At 37.6% G+C, this 19,347-nt stretch overlaps 1 protein-coding gene across 7 annotated transcripts in view; it reads right to left on the reverse strand.

Annotated features, from left to right (window-relative positions):
• Positions 1–19,347, reverse strand: part of CNTN5 (contactin 5) — a 721,166-nt gene that overhangs the window by 13,914 nt on the left and 687,905 nt on the right. For all 7 annotated transcript variants that reach the window (XM_076328246.1, XM_076328247.1, XM_076328249.1 and 4 more), the window contains 3 exons: positions 17,113–17,183; positions 13,946–14,180; positions 2,762–2,871 (listed from right to left, as the gene is read on the reverse strand). In XM_076328246.1, the coding sequence (XP_076184361.1) occupies positions 2,762–2,871; positions 13,946–14,180; positions 17,113–17,183 (416 nt within the window). The remainder of the gene's footprint in view (positions 1–2,761; positions 2,872–13,945; positions 14,181–17,112; positions 17,184–19,347) is intronic.

Raw genomic sequence — 19,347 nt, forward strand, 5'->3', positions numbered from 1 at the left:
TGTACGACATGATAAAACTTTCAAAATCAGTTTTTAAATTACAATAGTGTTCACAGAAGTTGAAGAAAGTGAATCATATGGAAAGCATAAAGCTACTCCATACTTTTGGTTTTTTTTGGGGGAGTTTAGCCCCAGTGTCTTGCTATACAGAGTCCTTCCTTTTTGCACTGAGGGGGTGCTTTAAAAAGAAACTGTCAGTATGTTAGCAAAATTGGACTGATAGTGTGGACTTAGTGTTCCTAAGTGAATATTGTAATGTACTGACTCACTATACTGATCCTATAAGTCATTATCTCCTTTTTGATGAAGTCCTTCCCAAAAAATGGCACTGAAAAGATCTAGCAATATCATCCTCGGATTGCATTCTGTCCTGCTCAATCATGCAGGAGAGCAGCATTTACTCTTCTGTTTATTGAGTAAGGGCTGCTCTGATCGTAATACTTCCTGGGAACGAGGACAGGAAAGAGCAAACCACTCCCTGAAAGATTTGTCTGTAAGAAAGCAGGCAGAGAAATTCTGGCTAAATGAACAAAGAGGGAAAAGCAGGGGGGGTGGGGGGGAGAAAAAGCATCCTCCTCTCCCCAGATAAAAGCAATACCTAAGAAGGCTCCTCTAATTTCCTCATGGGACATAGTAGAAAGGAGCAGTGAAGTATTTTTATTTTTATATTTCAGTTTTTTGTTCTGTCAACTGCAGGTCCCTAACTTGAAATATTTACTCTGTAATCTTCACAGTAAAATCCTAAAATAGGTGTACAGCACAGTGAGGAGCTAAATTATTAATAAGGTTCAATGTTAATAACCCCTGCTGTATCAATAACAATTTCCAAATTCATTCCTAAGAAGTCCATGAGAGAAGTAGAGCAGGTGAGTATTACAGTTAGGGTCAGAGTATGCTGAACTCTGAGGGTATAAACATTTTCCAAGACAGGAAGACCACCTCTGATATGAAGAGAGCCCACTATCCTACCTGTAACAGCCACCTCACACTGGGACACATCTGTAGAGCTAAGGAAAGTGTTACGTGACAAGCAGGTAAATGCAAAATACATTCAAGTTATGAAAGAATAAGTTTCTAGAGAAATCATTTTCACTTTTAGAAAGAAAACCTATTTTTTATTTTAAATATTTGTAAAACAAAGTTAATAGAACATTTTGAGAATCAATGTGATCGACGGAATGAGGATAAGAGTAAAAATAGTAGGTATAATTTAAAAGACATCAAGATATCTGAGAGGGTGTAACAAAACAGCCACCTTTCTGAAGAGAAAAAGACAGGGTGAAGCGAGTAAATTATTTCAGAGGATAAAAGACTGGCCTGGAAATTGAAGACAAAGGTTAGTAGCAAGTGGAACACTTCAACGTGGAGAGGGATAGCATTTGTAAGGTGAATATAATTTCTATCAGACACGGTTTTGTTCTGTTTATATATAGCGGTTCTAAAGGTAAAATGGTTAGATATCACTTTTGTTGCATGAAGTAAGCCATGTGCAAAGAGGTAAAAACATGTTTAATGTAAGGAAGAAGTGGGGATAAAGTACAAGAGAGTTTGTAGAGTTCAGCATGGAGATGTATATGGGAAAGAGACCTGGACAAATGAGAGACCTGAGGAGACACATGATAGTCACAGCCTGCTTGGACTGTGCTGGACAGCAATATAGGAGTATCTAGGTATCAAGAAGCTAGAGCAAAATAGGTAAAAAAGTACTAACTGACTGTGCCTAAGCTGTGGGGTAAGCATGCTGTCTTGGTCAAGGCCATCCAGCCTGAGGCTGTGCTGGAGAGTGTGGTGGCTCTGGTGCTGCCTGGGCACTTACGTTTCCTTCCTAAAGCCATCAGTGATGGTCACCAGCCCCCAGGTCTTGTCTGGACATGCTGCCAGGGAGACACTCCGTGCTAGTAGGTCACAAGATGTCTTTAGACATCCATATCACTGGTATCTGCCTCAGATCTACATGCTTACCCTCTTTTCACTGTTACTGTAGAGAATCAGGAAAGAGTGAGCGCTCTCCAAAGGACTAAAGCAGGTCAAATAACCTGCACCCCAAAATCAGTAAATTGAGTCTAGCTGAGCTATTTCATGAGGAACAGCGTAGCAGAACCACAAGGCCAGGATGGGTCATGGTGGCCCCAAAGGATAGGTTTGGTCCTAGGTTTGATCTGTTCCTGGAGGTCTGGATTGTAAACTGGATCCAAAGCTACAACTGGATACAAAAGTGCAAGAAGGTCTGTCGCCAGGGCCGGTTCTCTTTCCCAAGTCAGGAAGGGCTGTCTCTAAACAGAGCTTTATTTGTGGACGGTGTGGCTGCTGCTTCCCCTCCTGACATCCGACCTTTTATGATCTGCCCAGCAGATGTCCCCCGGCCACTGCGGGATGAGAGCACATGGATGGCAGAGGCTCTTTCCTTTCTCTGTGTTGATTGCTCTCAGTAAATAACAAGTTTGAACTGGTCACTTAGGGCTGGAAACAGTCAATATCTAATCTTCCCCAGCCTGTGAAAGAGACATGCTGGGTCACTTGCAGTTCTTTCAGCTCTTTTTGAAGTGTCAAAGAGATGTTATAAGAACTGGTGTTGAACAGTTTTCAAGCACAAATAAATAAAAGATGTTCCAGTGCTACAGCTGTGACCGTTGTTCTACAACTAGTTATATGTATGCTAAACCGAGCATAATTTTTATTGAAGTTTCAATACTGCACGTTAACAGAATGCAATGCTAGCAAAAGCAACAAGACTTCTCATTATGATATTCTGTGTTCATACCTCAAATCCCTGTGGTCTTCCTAGACTTTCTTTAATATGTTTCCATGCAACAAGAATCTCTGATACAGACAAACTCGTAGCTTTGACATCGATGGGAGCAGCAGTGGGTTCTGTATTAAGAAAAATTGAAACAATAAACCTCCACTGTAACAGCTTGTATTTATCAAAAACACTCCATCTGAAACTGTCATTTACTTCCTTTATTCTGCTTTAGTACTCACAAGATGGTATGACACTTATGGGGAACACGAAAAACTGAACAAGATGAAGAGATTATTATTGTTGTATTTCTTTATTTGTGTCATGCTACATCAATATCTCATCACTGATGACGGGCGTAGCAAACTGTGACAGAATCTCTTGTCTACGATTTTTTAAAAAAAACTTTAATATTTGTAAATGTCCCCCCTCCTCCACACACCCCTTTCACAGCCATTGATGAGCTGAACTTCAGCAGTAAATGGAGCATTCATTCTCTTCCTGGCTTTTTAGTGCCATTCTGTCAGCTCAGGATGAGCGATACCTTGCTAGGGTGCTCAGTCAGTCCTGCTGCGGGATTATACCGAGTAAGAAGTGATACCCAGAGCTGTAGTGAAATGCTACATAAAAGAAATTTTTAGGACTATGTTATTATGTCCTGAAGTCACAGACATCAGTGTTTGGGGCATGCCATCTTCTCTCTGCTGTGAAGCATTTACTGGTTTAGGCCTGGGATGCACACTTTTCTAAAGAAGGCATTAAGACCTAGGAATTGTCCCTCTCATTACCTGTGTTGTTACCATTGGCCCTATGTCCATGTTTCTATCTCCATGCTATTCATAGGAGACTCTGCAGTCCTGACCTCCTGGTTATCTAGAGCAGAGGATCCTCCCTGCCCTCCAGCCAGGCCAGGTGTCCTTTGGTGCTGCTGGGGTATGGCCAGGGTGCACACTGGGGTCTTAGGGCTGCAGGATGCTTTACATATCACACTTGCCCAACAGTGTTACCACAGGTGCGTTTTACTTTGCACTTTCATATCATTGAACACTTTATAGAGGTCCAGCTTCTTTCAGTGGTTGGGAAGCAATCTGGGTAAACGTACATAGAAATCTGCCATGACAGGCCATTAAGCATACCACCAATTTGTATCACCAGTTAGTGCATTGGGAGTGAAGAGTGTCCAAAAATAGTCACATATCAAACTGAGACATGAGTTTGTAATGGAATCTTTTAGAACTTTTGCTTTATTACCTAAATATTACTGGAAAATTTGCTTAAGACAAGCTGTGGAGACAAGCCTTGAATACAGACAGCGAAGCACACAGTAGTGGCATTTCTCCACCATTCTGGTGTAGTTCACTTGCTCAGCAAAAAGGTGAATTCACATTCCCCCGCAGTCGCAGAACCTGTGATTTCTTCCTTGGCCTAATGTTCCTCATTACATTTCTAATGTGTTGATCTGCTCTTCAAGGGCAGGCAGAGGTCCTGGCTTTTATGTTATAGGGAGGCACATCAAAGAGCTTTCTAAAAAATGTTTTTTTGGGGCTCATTTAACAGGGTTACAGAAAAGGAGTTTCTTATTGGAACAGTCTGAGTTAAAATGATACATTTTTCTCAGTGATCAAACTGCCTTAGTAAGATGCCTAATATCAGCCTTGACTCATTAGCTACCCTCCTTTCTCTGATCATATTGCAGGCATTGTTCTGGCACTGCTGCCCTACACTTTTTCTCTGACATGGCTTGTACAAATTTTTCATCCTTTTTGATGTCAGATTTTTAATGTTTGCAGCTCTTTTTGATCTTCTTTTTTATTTACTTCTGAAGAAAAGAAGCATTTCTGATGTAATGCAAAATGGTGTTCGCCAACAATGACTGTTACTAATAAGTATAAAGTATATATGGAACTTTTCAGGTAATGAAAAATGAAAAAAAAATCTCCAGGAATAAGTGAAATGATCTTCTGAATTCAATACTGAAAGAATTGTGCTAGGAAGAAATATATTCCTCATAATATGATTTTCTGTTCAATAGTTACATCCTGCATTCTATCTTATGTACTACTAAGATTTGTGTGGCAAAAGCTATTTTCTAGTTTTTGTATTATTGAAGCAATTACCTTGTTGTCAGAAAAGACTGCAGTGGGATAAATAATTTGAGATGTACGCAAAATGTTGGTTGGCATCCCTTACACTTTCTATAAATGTAGAAATCATTTTCTCTTCATAGCATTCACTAGGGGTGGTTTATATATTGCTCAGAATAGAAACACAGAATATTTTCTGATATTTTTAAAAATTGTTTTCAACAAATGGAGTAGAAATAGTTTGGATACTTTTATGTGAAGAAAATGCATTTCTTACATATCCAGAAATTATTCACTGCAATTTCACTGATATTAGACATTGAGAATCTAAGTGTTCAGCAAAAGAGCAGAAATTATATATTTAGGAATAAGGTATATTATGACTGTCTGAAAGTTTATGGAGACTAAATAGCATTTTTTATTGATTCAGATAAGATGAGGACCATATAATTTCTGGTGATATAATACAGTCTGTGGCTCACTCCAATGTCATGCTTTATTCTGTGTGTCTAAAACTAATGATAAGTTTGACAGGTTCATTAGGTTTTTCTATAATGGTCACTGATGTTATAATCGTATTCTTTTCTTAATACCTTGGCATTATGTTAAACCTATTGGTGTCTGCCTGAAGTCATATTGATTGAAATAAAAAAAAAAGGCCAACATCTTTAATGGTCCCTTTAATATTCCCTGATTGAATTAAAGATGCAGCATGGCAACTTCTCAAAAAACTGTGCAATATCCATGAAACATTGTCTTTCCATGTGCTGCAATCAGACTTTAAGGAAACATGTTCAACCTGTAGGTCTTTGGGATGGCTATAATAAAGCAGGACAAGGAATTACACTAATTGCATCTGACGTTCAGAGAGGGAGTCCTGAATGTTGATACTGGCATGTAAGAGAAAGAAGAGTTACTAGCCCTCATTGTGTTCTCCCTATTTATGACCGTAAACTGATCTGTTTTTTCTGAAATATTCATCCTTAAAAGATTTCCACGTGATCTAACCTGAAAAACAAGTTCAAGGGCCTTTTCATGTTTACGTTGTTTTAACTCTCCTGTGGAACAGAGCCTCAGTCAGGACTCCTCATCCAATCACTTAATATCCATTCACTTCTCATTTTGACTCCAGAAAGGTTTTTCACACACTCCCTAATTCAAAATCTGAGCTCTCATTTGAAGCTAAGAACCTCAGCCTGGGTAATTGCATTATGACTCCAGGCAGTTCTGCATAGCTGAGGTTTTGGGACTTCAGCCAGGACCCATGACTGCGATAATTCCTTTCTGTGGAAAAATCCACAAATCTATCAATCAGAAGGAAGATCATGAGGAGTAGTCCCTCTTGTGTCAACCTGTGGGTAAAGAAAGTGGTAGCATTTGGTCCCTTGCTGGAAGTAGCCACAGGGAGTATCTTCCAAATCAGGGGACCTCCAGTAAACTGTTTCCATTCTTGAGAAAAGCCAAGAGACATTATGCTCTGCTCCACCTCTCAGCCTGTTTGTTGTGTGTCCCTGGTTTGGGGACTCCACCAGATTTGTGGTGGCATGGCTGCCTGCAGGATAAGACTTTCTCGAGTCTTGTGCTAGAAAGGGAAAAGATGTCTGATTTCCAAAACACCAAAAATGAGATGACTGATTGTTTCCTGGAGAGGCCCTCCAACTTCTCACTTTTCCTCAAGTCCTTTCTATTTTCACCTTCTCTCTGACCAGTGTCTTTGCAGAGGACTTTAAAACAGAGAAAAATTAGAAGGGTGAGGAAATGAGCTAGCAGTGAAGCAGTGATCAGGCCTGCAGTGCTGACCTCTGCCCTGGACCTCTTATTTAATGGTGAAATACCCTTACTTGTCAGGTAGAGCTTCTGAAGCCTACTCCTGCAATGCTGCTCTCCTGCACACTTGCTCATGGTATACACCCTGCTGCAGCTCTCCCTTTTCCATGGAATAACCTGGATTTATTACACAATGGAGTGTCACGTGGGAGTAAGGAGCTGCCTTATTCCATGAAGGCTTTACCTACACATTACCTACACACGGCTCCCTCACCTTGGCACGCGAATAGAAGTTGGACAAGTGGACTGATAAAATTCAGGCTTTGTTAGATTAAAAGTTCAGAGGAGCATTGCCATCTTCATCAGTACAAATGGTTCATTTCCATCCAGTGACATGGCAGCCAGAGTTATCCTCAGCACGTGAGGAGCGGATGTGTCTATTATATTGATTGCACATCTGACTTCCCACGGGGGCTAGTGACATTAATCAAAGGAATGCTTAATAAACTCTTACATGTCAGGATTGTGATTTCGTTCTTAAAAAATTAGTGGAGACAGCTCTAGCTGAATTTTTACAGGATCTAATCCAGATGGATCAGCTGGCAGAAACAGGAAATAAACCACTGTAGTTTACAGCTAATATGCCGATTTATTAATTTTCAGGTTCACCTAAACACCAAGGAGCTCAGCTTTAGCTATGAAATGAACCACAGGACTTCACTTCATGGGTGTAAGATTTTAATTAAAGACCTGGAGTCTGTATTTAAAAGTATGTGATTGCATATTATTTCCGCTAAATGAAAAGGAAAAGATAATTTATTTGTTTGTCTAAATAAGGGCTCAGGGTGAAAAACGAGGGGAGATGGGCCTAACCAGAACAATCCTTCACTCTGCAGTGTCTTGTCACTGTGATGTGTGATAACACATCATCCACTAGCTGGCCCGATGCAAAACTTCTTAGTTATGAAGGAACAAAATTGCAAAGGCTGTTATATGGCCCTTTGCCTTTCAGATAACTGAGAGCTTTGATTCTCCATTGGCTCAATGAACTAGTACAAATCCATACAAGACAAGAACAAAAGCTCTGTGCAGTATCATTACATCTCGTATGTATTACAGAAGTGCATCTGGGGTCCCTTGGGAGGTTTTAAGCAGCAAGACTGAAAGTCTTCAGGTTTTACCTTGTACTGCTCACAGCTCACTTTTTCGTATCTAGAAGTTTTTAGTAGTATTCACTACACCATTTATCAAAACTATAGAATTTTAAATTTTTGTGAAGATAATTTTGTCAGGTGCCTGAAGGAGAAGATAGATACTGAAACTAACAGAACTGATTCTGTATCTCCCATTGTGGCAATCATTAAAAAAAAACTTTATAAAAGACCTAACTTATCTTGAAACCAGTTGGGTTCCCTCTTTCTCCCAGAAGCTTGTTTCTATTTCCTTTTATATTCTCACCTATTTCTATACTACATGTATTCCTATACTACATGTATTCTAATTCGTATTTATTCTTGTGCTGATAGGCTGTGTCTATACTTGTAAACTAAACAGGGACAGGGAGACGAGGCACCAGCCTGAGCATGGATACACAGTTGTCCATAGCATGAAAGAGTTAGCATGATCTGTGGTGAAGTATTGACTCTGGCCAATTAGTGCTGCCCCAAAATATGGCCAGGAATATGCTGGTGCCTGGCCAGGGATGGTTCCCAAGAGGTGTATGGATGCAGCCACAGTCTGGAGAGTGACAGTGTTCAAATGTGCAGAATTGAACTCTTTTTGCCCAGTTGGCTTCAAGGATGAAGAATGGCTGGTATGTTTTATTTGCTAAAACAAAGATGTAACATCATTGCTCTTCACCATCCCTAATAATTTCCCTGATTTGCAGACAGCATCTTATCCAAACTCAGCCTTTTTTCACTAGGACAAAAGAAACAAGCGCTTCTAGTTTCCACTCATTTTCTGATGAACCTGTTAGTCCTCTGAACCTGTATCATCTTGAGTTCTTTGTTGAGCATGAGCAACCAGAACTGTAGATAAGATTTTAGCAAAGCTTTGTGATAGTTTTATCAGAATGATGCCCTGATACAAATTAAAACATTTGAGTCTTTCTTGTGTGTGAAGCTAGTTCTAGCTATCAGGTTCCCATTTTGTAATGGACTGGCTTGTTACTACTCCTTATGTACTTGACCTAGCACCTGTATGTCATTCATGTTCCTTTTCCTCTAGTCCTCTAATTCACAGTTTTCCTATGTATTATTCAGATCCTTCCCTGTATTGACAGTGCATCCTGAAGTTGCAGTAACAGCAATATCATAACCAGCTCCTCTATTAACATTATGAATATTAAATATATATGATCTAAGACTGATCCTTAAGAAATTCTGCCAGTAGCCATGAAGCCTTTCGCAAGTCTGGTGGTAAAGGTATTTTTTTTCTGCACTTATATAGAAATATTTTTATTTTTCTCTTGATAGATTAACTAAAATTTATTTTTGCCAAGTGTTATTTGTATTCATTATTTTGGGATGGAAAAGCTCTTGCCCCAGGTCCTCGAGCATATAAAAGGGACTATCTGTCATTATCCATAGCAGTCATGAATAGAAAAACAGATTAAATTTCATTTATGGTACATCTGAACACCAAATTCTGTATTGTTTAAATTGGAAAGGGTTGAATTTCTGAACACTTAACAATACCAGAAGTTTTCACTACAGATGTAAGAATTCGCAGACTTTCACATTCTTATTAGCTATCCTGTCTATATCATCTTATTTATTCAAAATAAATGATAAAGTATTTCATTATTGTTGGTCAATTCCTTGATTATCTTTAATATCAATGCCTTATTTACTTCACATTTTTTCCTGCTTTATATACTTTCTTAACATTTAAAAAATCTTTTTTCACCTTAATTTTTGGCAATACTTGTGTTATTCTTCTCCTTTTCATTATTTGGATTTTATTATGTATGCTTTTTACTTATTCTGAATATCTTTTAGTGGGTACATCTCTAGATCCTCAGATGTAATGTACTGCCTTAAAAATGTACCATTTCTTGCAGTATAAATTCAGGTACAGTCCAAACTTCAGAGACATTCCAAAACACTTTCATTTCCAGTCTCAACTGTTAATTCCTCCTTATTAAATAATTTCCTGCTATTTAATGATGACTCGTTCCACTGTTATTTGTTATGATCAGCTTTTCTATAGTGTCTTAATTATTAATCAAAACAAGACTATAGTACCATTATTTCTTCTCTGTTAGTCAGTACTGGATAAACAATCTGCTAATAATCACAGCTGGAACACAAGGTCATTAGTTGTATTTACTATCCAAACTACTCCTAGCAGCTAAATTCTCTCATAAATAACAATGTCTTGCAATATTTATCTAAAATTAGAAAGGTCTTTCTCAGCATCCAAATTGATCAGGGCTATGAGCAACTGACCTCTAGTTCGGCTCCCAGTTGCTTTAATTGCCCTTTTCCAAAATGACATGGAACCCAAGGATATTCTGTTTTATCCAAACACTGGTTTTGTATTTCCTGATATGTTATCACATCATCAGCATGTTATGACATCCAACAATTTTTGCTTTTATTTTGTCTTTCCTATGTAGCTCATACTTTGTCTAGTCACGCTTGCTAAAACAAGCCTACCTGGCCATCGCTCTTATCAGTACAGCCTTTTCCATCTTCTTGCAATCATACCTTTACGCTCGCCTATTTCCTCCTCCATTGCTATATTTCTGATTTTCCCAGTTTTCCCCTTCCAGTGAATTAAAACCACACATAGTGGTCAAATCATTGCATATGATTTCCCTGATACTGAAAGTTTATATTAGTAGTCTTGGCATTCTTAGCCCCTCAGTATTTAAGTGGAATGTAGTCATCAAGAAAAAAATCCAAAGAATATATAAATGTCAAAACAAACAGTGCTTAACACTGCTTTTGTTCATTGTTTTATTTTCAATACCTTGTGCCTTTGCAATTTTTATGCTCTATGGATCAAAATAATCTGTGCCTGCACTGAAGTTCACTGCTTTGTTTCAGTATGTTCTAGCATGAATCTGATACCATTATTTTCCTGGCAGAAAGTAGTCAGAAGATCTCTCCCTGCTCTGCTCATGCTCCTTTTCAGCCTCAGGCCTGCACATTGCAACCTTTCTTCTGGCAGGCAGCCTAACTTGCTGTGCTCTTCATGTGCTCTGGTGTCTCTTTCTCTTATTAAAGGGTTCCTGTATGAAAGGTTCAGGCTTGTCTTTCCCTGGTGCTGGAACATGTCTATCTTATTGAAGATAATTGTGCATCTTTTTTTCTACCCTGCATCTTCTGTGTATCATCCTCATTCCTTCTTCAGAACTGGTCCCTGGCTCTCATCATCTCTTTTACTTCACTGAAACATCTGACCTCTCTTTTTCTTCTTCTCTCCCTGATTGTTTGCTTTCTTCCTTTCCTAAGGACTCCAGGAAAGACTCCTCCTTCAAACTTTTCTACTGCATTAACCACCTTTTCCAGAGGGTCACATTTGCCTTTTTTCCTCCTGGGTTATCCAGCTAGTTTTATACAACATTTTTATCTCCTTCTCCATTCTATTCTCTATTCCTCCATTACATTCATCTGCATCTTTAGCTCCTCGATAGTCTCTCACATGAGCTGTATCCTGGTGATGTTTCCTATGAAGTCAAAAGGCCAATGAAGGAGAAAAAATGTCTTAAAACATCTGTAACCAGCCAGGCTTTTTTCCTCCCTTCAACTTTGGGTTATCATCATAATTGATCCCTCAGTAACCATTGGTATCGTGTTATCCTCTAAATACCTGACAGAGGTAAAAGGATTAGCCCCTCTATTTACTTATGAAAAAGCGCTCAGTGTTTTGCTTGTGTTTTCTGAGATTCTTTACTCACTGGAAGGTCACTTTTTTTAGCCTTTTGACTCAGTTAGAGACACTTTATGTAATCAAAGGGCAGTCAGTTTATTCACAGAGGGGAACATCTTACTTAGTACCACCTGCCAAGCTGCTTGCTTAGGCACAACTCAGAGCCACCACAAATGAGCTCTGAGTGTAGATCAGAGAGCACACAGTATGCACAGTCATACAGAAGGGAGAGATGCATTCATTCTTAATAAATGAGAAATTTCTTCCTTGTCCAGAACCTGTACTATGCAAACTCTTGGTTTTTTCTGTGTGCTTAGCAGAGGCAACAGGTTTTAGACTTCCTCAGACAAATTTGTTATGTCAGTAAACAATTGTAGATCCATCTGTAGATGTGGGGAACCTTTTAATATGTAACATAAAGTTGCCTTAACTTTTAATAATTTTATCCTAGGCCTTTATTCTAGATGTTTGCAGAGCAGTGACTTGAGTGTGTGATGAAAAGCAAGGGTTTGCTGGATCAGCCCTAGGACCATAATATATTGTACTGTCAATCTTTATTTAATATCTCCTCTTCAACAGAAATCCTTGAGAAAATGTGCCTTCAGTTGTTTAGCTCCTTAAGTGTGAAAGCCCATGCCTCTTTCAAAACCAGTTCCCCCTTTTTTCATAGCAAGCTGAAATGTCTATTGTTCTCAGTCTCCATATTGCCCAAAATTTAGCTGTAATAAACTGTTTCGTTATTCCTTTAAGTTTTCAGTATATCACCTAGGGTTATTCTGGAGAAAAGCTTTTTATAAATTAATTTTGCACTGTATTGTCATAGCATCCCATATTTTTTCCTCAAATATAAGTCTTATAAAATATTTAGCCCTATGGAATTCCTCTTACCAAAGGAAAATATAATGTACAGAACACATACAGAGACTGAATTAGCAAAGCTGTGATGGGTAGGTACTTTCAAGTAACTGAATTATGATCAGAAAAGTTGGTTTCTAGAGACAGTCTCTGGGAGCATAGAGAGAAAGTTAATTTTAATAATTCTATTAAGATAATTTGTAAAGTTCATATTTTAAAATAAATGTATGAAAAATTGATTTATATATTACTGATTATTCCATTTCCAGTCTTGTCCAAATAACAAGCAAAGGACTACTTACTACAATTCAGCATTCACCTTTTGTTAAAATAGCTTTTACTATTTAAAAAAAAAAATCCATTAAGATTTTGCCTCCCTTCCCTTGCAAACCTCTATTTTTATTGAACTTTCTGAGTAGAGTATGAAATTGTTAAATAATAAAAACATCACCATCAGTCTCACAGTATCATTTTCCATTGAGGAACAGGGAATTCAACTGTAAAAATGTCCAAGTTGTACTGGGCAATTTTTACATTTTAAAACGTAACTGTTTTTATAATAATATGAACACTTGGTAATGCTGATTCAGTGGAACACAAACAAATTACTGGAACTGCTTTTAGTAAAAACAGCATTTCCAACCTCTATAATTACTGTGAGAGAATAGTAGTAGATAATCTCTGCATATCATGGCTCCGAAATTACACATTTATTGTGGGCTAATATGGAATAACATTTAATTAATGTTTTCCAGCTTCACATGAAATACCATTATCTTCACACTACATTTTTGTAGACTAGTGTACTAGGACTCTATTTTATTCTCTTAACAGGAGACTGTGGGATAACTCAAAGATAGTATAGTAAAGAAGAACTGAAGTATATGACTTCCAGTAATTGAGCTGCTCAAAATAGTCCTGTAGATAACATTTATTTACCTTTTGTGTGTATGGAAATTTCCATACACTGGCTCCTGTCAGTACAGAACAACTTCTTTTACTAGTACAAATCAATGTTCCCCCCCCCCCCAAATACCGTTAGGGGTTATATCAAGTTGTCATAGAAATTTTCAAGAAATATTTTTCATTTTGTTCTTCTGAACTATTCCTATAATTACATTGAATATTTGGACATTAACATAAATTCAGAACATTTATACTAATGAACTAAAAAAGAGAGAAAATAATAAGAAAAAAATTAATAAAAAGAAGAACAAAATTGCATTCTGTGCACTTTTAGTATCCATTAATGTCATAAGTGAATTTATTTATACTTTGAGCTGTTGTCTGATTAACCCATCAAAAAAAGTATCATGAACCTCAAAAACATTAGAAAATATCAGCCTTTCTTTGCTCATTGTTAGAACAGCCCAGCTTAAAGTTATGACTACAGATTTCATATTAGGGATGAACCTTCATTAGAAGAGATTTTTTTTTCTGGGTAACCTTGGCAAGTTAGTTCATCTCCTTCTCTGCAAAACATGTTTAATGTTACTTGGCACTTCTGCAAAGAATTTTGAAATTTAAGACTGAAAAAGCATGGTATAATAGGACACATTATATAAAAAATAGCTTAATATAGTTCATAACATACAAGTTAACTTCATGTTGAACTGACCTCCTTCAGCTGAGCAGATGACCACAATAGGGCTGAAGGGACCATCTCCTTTGTTGTTGTAAACACCAACTTTCACCTCAAAAGGAGTCAGAGGTGGCACACTTTCATCTCTGTAGATGAACTTTGAGGCATCTGAAGATGTCACCATTTTTTCCTTCCAGCCACGTGTTCCATTGGGTCTGAAGGCTACAATATATCCAAATCCTTCTCCATTCTGAAACTCTTCTGACACTGGCTAAAAAATAAAGTTCAGGTAATGATCAGATGTGGTTTTACTAATTTAGAAAGTAGTCACTCAGTGGCTGACCATAGTCTGGCTGCTTGTGTGAGGGTGATTGCTTACAGTTGCATTATAGGATTTTACTTATCATGCCTGGGAACACATAGGGACAATTTCTTCTGAAGAGAAACCTTGTAAGAGAGTTTCTTCACCTAATCACCATAGTTAGGTCACTGTACTAGGATTGAATAAGCTCTTGGGCTCAGAAAGATTTTTTTCTTCAGTATCTCCCACTTTGTGGTTAATGCTTTAACCATTGGTCTATCAGTGGAATAGCCCTTTCCAGTGACCCTGTTAAAAATATAGAGCACCATGTTGTTAAGGGCTCCTAAAATATGATGTGAGTGACAGTACAGTGGGACTCTCTTGGGTTTTAGGTGCCAGCCTGTCTAATTTCTGTATCCAAATGGGTTGTCAAGTCTTAGGGTTTAAGTCTAGGGTTCAATTTGAGACTTAGGATATAATGTTCTCTCAAACGGAGTCTCAGTGAAAAAAAAAGTCTCATTTGCTTTTCTCTTCTCAGAGGATCTGTGAAATTAGCCACTTAAATTGGGACACATCTGCCATAAGCAGGCAGTCAGCAAAGGGATTTATCAGTTGAGAGGCTGAGCACTGCAAAAGCTCAAGGAATGGAATTTTTCATGCTAATTTACTGCCTACATTTCTTATAAAGTCAATGGACTAGTTTAGGAATTAGGTTATGTTTAACAGCTGTCAGCATATTAGGCCTATGGAAAATGCTAAAAAAGGGTTGTCTAAACCCCCTCTCTTGAAACGCCCATCCTAGATCTGCAGCTAATGAACATGTCAATCAGAGCAGGGGCACAGGGCACACTGAATCCTTTCCCCTCCACATTGCAAGGCACCTCACCTGCAGACACCATTTTCTACCCATCGTTCTGAAGCTGTGCACTGTGCATCAAAGAAAAAAAAATCATGACTTCAAAGGCAGGGGAGGCAAAAACAAGACAGACTTTGTAATCTAGCGATTTGAGCTGGAAAGTAGGAGCCTTGCATCTCTTTGCAATACTTATGGAGTTGGCAGTAGACAGTTGCTATAAAAAAAGCCAGAAATACAAGAGAAGTAGCAGAACCCTTGGATTTCACTAGAAATGCTAAATACACAGTCTGTGAATTAAAGTTGTGTGAATAAAATTTTGTTTGAACCTGCTGAGTATAATTCAGGAGCCTAGGTAGGTTAGTCTTTTCCTGAATTCCCAGAGACCCATATACCATCTCAGTACCTCTTCAGACTTCAAAGTACTTTGTTGACTTCCTATTGCCTGTGTAAGTCCAATAAGACCTTTTTGGATCCTGCAAAAATACAGACTGCCTGTGCTGGAGCTATGCTAACTTACACTGTTGTCGTGCCTTATGGAAATGCAGTGGCTACACCAAACAGCACAGTAGTCTGTAGTGAGTTGTTGGAGTGTTATCCAATGTGCTAGGATTAGTTCTATAGCAGAAATTTCAACACTTACTTTTAATTGCATGTTTTTGTATGTTTTGTTCTTTCTACCATTTCTTGAAGAGAGTGACTATAATTAGAAATGGTAGCAATCTTTCAAACAATTAAAAAATGTAAACATGCCCACTTCACAATTTATATTCAACACAGATGAAATGCCATGTTGTTTTTGTAATCTTAATTTGATTAACGACTTTATGCAGTTTAAGAGGTATGTGAAACAATAGTATGCTGAAAGTATTAACATCAGGAAGAGCAGCACTAGGTGTTGATGGAAACAATGAGTTAATCAGAAACAAGGGGGAAGGATCGACACCTTCTGCCTTAATGGCAGTTTGTACTCCTTAGCTATAAGTGAAGGAGCATCAGCTGGCTTTTGTGGAAAAAAAAGTCAATGTATACTGAAAGTTATGTTATGGCAATTGCTAATTCTTAACTGTCTGCTGTATCTGTACTGCAGGATGGGACACCCATGGGTCTCTGGTTTCTTTTGGAAGAAAACTTTGACCTTTGACAGAGAGGGAGACATAACATACTCCAGTAGTGCCCCACTCCCACTCCAGTCACCTGGAGAACACTACAAACACACTTAATATGAATGCTACATACTAATATATCATATTAGGGACTGGCATTAGGCCAGTTTACATCAGATAGAGTTCTAGCCACCTGATGTTTTTGTTTGGGATTCAGGAAATTATCTCCCAATAGGAGAGATGCTGCCGTTTATAGTTTTAAACTACAAAGCAGACTGAAATCAGCCCTGTCTCAGCTGTCTCAGGTAGCTGGTGTCAAAGAAGGCAGTCATGCCAACAGAAGACAGCTTCTTCAGATGTCCTAAAATTTGCCATTTTAAGCAGTTAGTCAGAATTCTGTGTGTCTCTCACCATCTGAATCTGTCCTTAAGTTGGCCAGGCTAAAAGTTTTTTCATTAAACCCCCATGTCTTTATTTGATGGAATTTTTCTTGGTGTTTTTTTTATATATATATATATATATATATATGTGTATGTACATTTTCTGAATCTGAAACTCTTTTCATAATAAATCTAGAAGTTTTGAAAACTCCTCAAGAAATGTCTCTGTTCTACTGTGTTACTTATGATTAGCAGAGAAAGCAACTCCCACTCCTCCCATTGCCCACTGGCATGTACCCAAGCAGTAGATCAGGAAGAAAAGACTGATGAATTAGCACAACTTTGTAGCTGCTGCTAGGTGGGTTAGGTTCACCATAATGCCCTCTACTCAAACCACATGAAAATGCACATTACCTTGAAACGTTAGAACAGATTTAAAGAATGGTATTTTGTGTTCGTATCTTGCCAAGATTTGCTGTAAGGAAACCCCAGTACAGTACTCTTTACTTTGCCCTCAAAGAAGTAAACATGAAACAAAACCTTTAATCAGAAAAGTCCCTTACCTCCCATGCTATTACTAATTCATGTCGCCTTCCACTTCTTCCACTTACATTAGCTGGAGGTGTCTTTGGAACTGTGAGCAAAAAGGAAAAAAACAAAACAAACCAAAACAGAATGTCCAAGTTATTGAAGATTTCCCCATAGTAATAAGTTGCTGCAGAAGACATGAGGCTGTTAAATCAGAACAGAAATAACAAACATAGCACTCTGTGGTAAACAAAATTTGTTCAAGTTTCATTTCAGAGAATTTCACAGTCAAGCTGGTAAACTCAAACAAAGCATAAGCTGAGAAGAAAAATAATATTGGATGAAAAAGCTGCTTAAGCACTATGTCTTCTGCAGATTAGTCAAAATTTCAATGTACAGCTCATCTAAGAGATAAAAAAGGAATTATCTTGTTAACGTTTGTATTTTTCAAACAGACAACTCAAAATCAAATGCCAGGGAACCTGACATATTTCAGACTTCAGGTAAAATCTTAGTACATAAATAATATGTCTCTACTATTTCCCAGGTCATTAGTGATTTAGTATGTTTCAGTTCTTGTCAATCTATTCTTGTATGCTTTACCAGGGAGTAAATTTTTAGAAATTTTAAAGTAACCATCCTTAAACACCCCTTATAATTTCTTGAAAAATGCTAGAAGCAGTACTACCCACAGTTCTGTAACAACTGAGACCACCATTATGGCTTTAAAAGCACATATGAGCAGCTGATGAAATTCTTTAAAAGAAATTATAACTATCATCATCAGTGTGAATTGGGTTATCATATTTTGTAAAACTTCAGAAATCTTAATTGTTCCATAGGAATTGTATAATTTCTTTTATCTTACTTAGTACCTCTAATGAAGCTCCTAAAATGACTAATATCTTGAGTTTATTTACTGTGAGCAGGTAACACTTGCATTCTTTATTCAATCAAATATGTCCTAAGATATAACCTTTCTCTTTTCTTCCTTACAGCAGTACATAGGTCATTGGTAGAAATGTACTGTGAGGCATTAACTGTTAAGGCCTTATTGCATGCTGTTTAGCTTATTTATTGAGTAGCACTGTGCCTTTGAACTATACAAAGAAAAATACATTTAAATAAATGTACACAGCCCTCCCTATTTCCCGTGTTGATCATTAACAGATTAAGTTCAAGGAAAGTGCAGTTTTTATTAGATCCTGGAAGTTCACATAAAATTTCAGAATTCGTTTGTGTAGTGTCTTTTTGAACTCTGTACTCCCCTTTAGAGAACATAAGCCCAATTCTGTTTTTTTCTCATAAATGATGCAAACCCACAAAGCTTATGAATTTCTTCTGATTTACACTGTTGGAAATGAGGTAAGAGCCCTTTTATCTGTGGTTCTTACCAGACTGATAAGGGGACATTTCTAATGTGTGAAACATCTCTCTCCAATAAAGCTGGGTTCATCTGGCAAACATGATGCCTTCGACTCCCTTCCTTCCTTCCTTCCTTCCTTCCTTCCTTCCTTCCTTCCTTCCTTCCTTCCTTCCTTCCGCTAAGACCTAATCTTTACATGGCAAAAAATTACCCATATTTTCCTTTCAGAAACAGAGTTATACAATACTGAATGGTGAGGAATTGCCCTCTGTTTTTATTTTTTTTTTTTTTAAACCAATCAGTGTGTAACACTGGGATGAATGTTCTACAGTGAAAAGATGCAGATGAAAAATCATCTGCCAGTTAATTAACATGCAAAAATTATGTTGCCATCTCTAATGTAGCATATTTAAACCTTGTTTCATACCCATTTTTCTCTTGCCTAAGATATTTTTTAGTCAAGTTATAAAGATAAATTAAGTTTTTATGTAGGTGCCACATTAGTGATAAGAGAGTATGCTGTACTCCTTTGAAACATCCAACGTGATGGATTTATTTAACCAGCAGTTTCCTCTTTCTAGAGTTTTCTTGTTAACAGCTTTGCAGACTGAAGCCCTATTTAAATGAATAAACGTTAAAAGAATAAAACTGTCAAAACGATGAATTTCTTTTGCACCAAACTAAAATGTACATTCACACAGCAAAACTCTCTTAAATGAATAACCATTACAAGAATAACTGTGTCAAAGGAATAAATTTCCTTTGCACTACACCAAAGCAGAACATACACAGAGGGGGACATGTTGAAATGAGTAACTGTTAAGTAAAGAAAACTATTAAAAGAAAACATTTTTTGCCAGGCACCGAGGATATATATTAGCAACCCTTTCAGCAGCATCACCTT

This window comes from Aptenodytes patagonicus, chromosome 1 (assembly GCF_965638725.1).
Source record: "Aptenodytes patagonicus chromosome 1, bAptPat1.pri.cur, whole genome shotgun sequence".
Classification (NCBI taxonomy): domain Eukaryota; kingdom Metazoa; phylum Chordata; class Aves; order Sphenisciformes; family Spheniscidae; genus Aptenodytes; species Aptenodytes patagonicus.